The following is a 2,031-nucleotide window of genomic DNA, read 5'->3' on the forward strand; positions in this document are numbered from 1 at the left end:
GAGACCATCCTGGCTAACACGGTGAAACCCTGTCTCTACTAAAAATACAAAAAAATAGCCGGGCATGGTGGCGGGCGCCTGTAGTCCCAGCTACTCAGGAAGCTGAGGCAGGAGAATGGCATGAACCCGGGAGGCAGAACTTGTAGTGAGCTGAGATTGTGCCACTGCACTCCAGCCTGGGAGACAGAGCAAGACTGAGACTCTCAAAAAAAAAAAAAAGAAAGAAAAACCCAGAGTGCAGATAACGTTTAGTCCCTAGCATGGGCCCGAATGAATGAAGAATGGAGAAAAGAATTGCATGGCCCCAAAGAACAAAATTTTTGCTCCTACATGTGACACTATCCTTCAGCCCCAAAGACCTTGGACTCTGGCCCCTCTTTCCCCAGGTTAAAAGACATCAGTTCCTTTCATGTCCAATGGGCCTACCCTGTACTGCTGAACCTCTTCATCTCGTTTTTGCCTCACAAGTGCGATCTGGTCCTCCAGGTTCCTGTTTTGCAGGTGGAGCTGCCGGGCCTCTGCTTGCAGGGGTCTCAGAGCCTCCTTCATCTCCTGGATCTCAGCCTGGGTTTTCTGCAGAGCTTTGGTCCCAGCTTCTTTCCTCTCTAGGAGCCGCAGGAGCTGAGGCTCATACTCCTCCTCCAGGCCCTGGCGGCTCTCTGCCATGAGATTTTCAAACTGGGCAGAGAGTCGCCGGCTTTCCTGGAGAAAGCGCCCATCCCTCTGGCTTGGAGGGGCTTCTAGTTGTTGCCGCAACTGCTCCTTCTGCTTCTGATAGGCATCCCGGAGCTGGGCCAGTTCCTCTGAGAGTTGGGTTGCCCTCGTAGTCAGCACTTCCCGGAAATCGGCAAACTGAGCCACGTCCTGCTGGCGGCACTCCAGTTGGTATTGGTAGGCCACACATTCCTTCGTCACCTTGAAAAGCTTCTGCTTGACCAGCCGGATCTCCTCCCTTAGGCCATCTCTCTCCAGCTCTGCTTGGGCATGGAGCTTGTAGGCAGCCAGGATGTCCTGATGGACCTGCTGTACCTCCTGCAGGGCTGGTTCCCGGAGCAATACAAGCTCATGGATGAGCTGATCCCTCTCCTCTTCCAGCTGGGCCACAGCTTGGACACACTGCTGGAAACGCCCTTCTAGCAATTCCAGGTACTCTATGCTCAGGTTCTCCTCCATGCTGGGGCTCGGCTCGGCTCTGAGGCTCTCCTCAGGGTTAGATTTCTCCGCCCTTGTGACTGTGTCTCCCTCATGAACAACCTGCTCTGGGTTTGTGGGCTTTCCTGGCTCCACGGGCCCCTCCACAAACTGCATCCAATCTGGCTCCATGGTTTCCTCCACACTCACTGTCTCCTCTGGATTCCCAGGCTCCTCCCCATGCAGAGCCTCATCTGGCTGCATGGCCTCTTCAATATACAGGGCCTCCTCTGGCTTCTCAGTCTCTTGCACATAGAGTGTCTCATCAAGGTCCCCTGTGTCCTCCAGGTAGAGAATGTCTTCGAGGTTTAAGTACCCCTCTGAAGATAGAGTAACTTCTGGGTTCAAGGCTTCTGCCTCATTTAGGGAGTCAGAGTTCTCTGGAAGAGGATAATTGGCTTCTGCTCTTGTTTTCCTGCAAAAGAAATGATTGAAAGTGAAAGGGCAGCCACAATCCCAGGATGGTGCAATCCTGGAACCAGCAGCCACGGGCCTAGACTACCCCAGGTTCTTAGATGTCAGCAGCCACTCGTCTGCTCCCTCCAGTCTGTCAATCCACCCCTCCACACACCCATCCACTGTGTAGATCCCCTGCCAGCCTCCCAGCGACATCACCATATGGTCTCTGCTTATGCAGCTCCAAGGACTTCAGATACCCGAGGCACCACTGTTTGTTCCACAATTATAATAAATTTTTTTTTTCTTTGAGATGGAGTCCCACTCTGTTGCCAAGGCTGGAGGGCAGTGGTGCAATCTTGGCTCACTGCAACCTCTGCCCCCTGGTTCATGCGATTCTCTTGCCTCAGCCTCCCAAGTAGCACCACCACACCATTTTTTTTT

At 53.3% G+C, this 2,031-nt stretch overlaps 1 protein-coding gene across 1 annotated transcript in view; it reads right to left on the bottom strand.

Moving 5' to 3' along the window:
• SYNC (syncoilin, intermediate filament protein) overlaps positions 1–2,031 on the bottom strand; it is a 24,195-nt gene that overhangs the window by 13,667 nt on the left and 8,497 nt on the right. Inside the window, exon 2 of the mRNA XM_011974066.1 lies at positions 427–1,606. Coding sequence (XP_011829456.1) covers positions 427–1,395 — 969 coding nt within the window. The 5' untranslated portion in view covers positions 1,396–1,606. The remainder of the gene's footprint in view (positions 1–426; positions 1,607–2,031) is intronic.

This window comes from Mandrillus leucophaeus, unplaced genomic scaffold, assembly GCF_000951045.1.
Source record: "Mandrillus leucophaeus isolate KB7577 unplaced genomic scaffold, Mleu.le_1.0 Scaffold141, whole genome shotgun sequence".
In the NCBI taxonomy this organism is placed as follows: Eukaryota; Metazoa; Chordata; class Mammalia; order Primates; family Cercopithecidae; genus Mandrillus; species Mandrillus leucophaeus.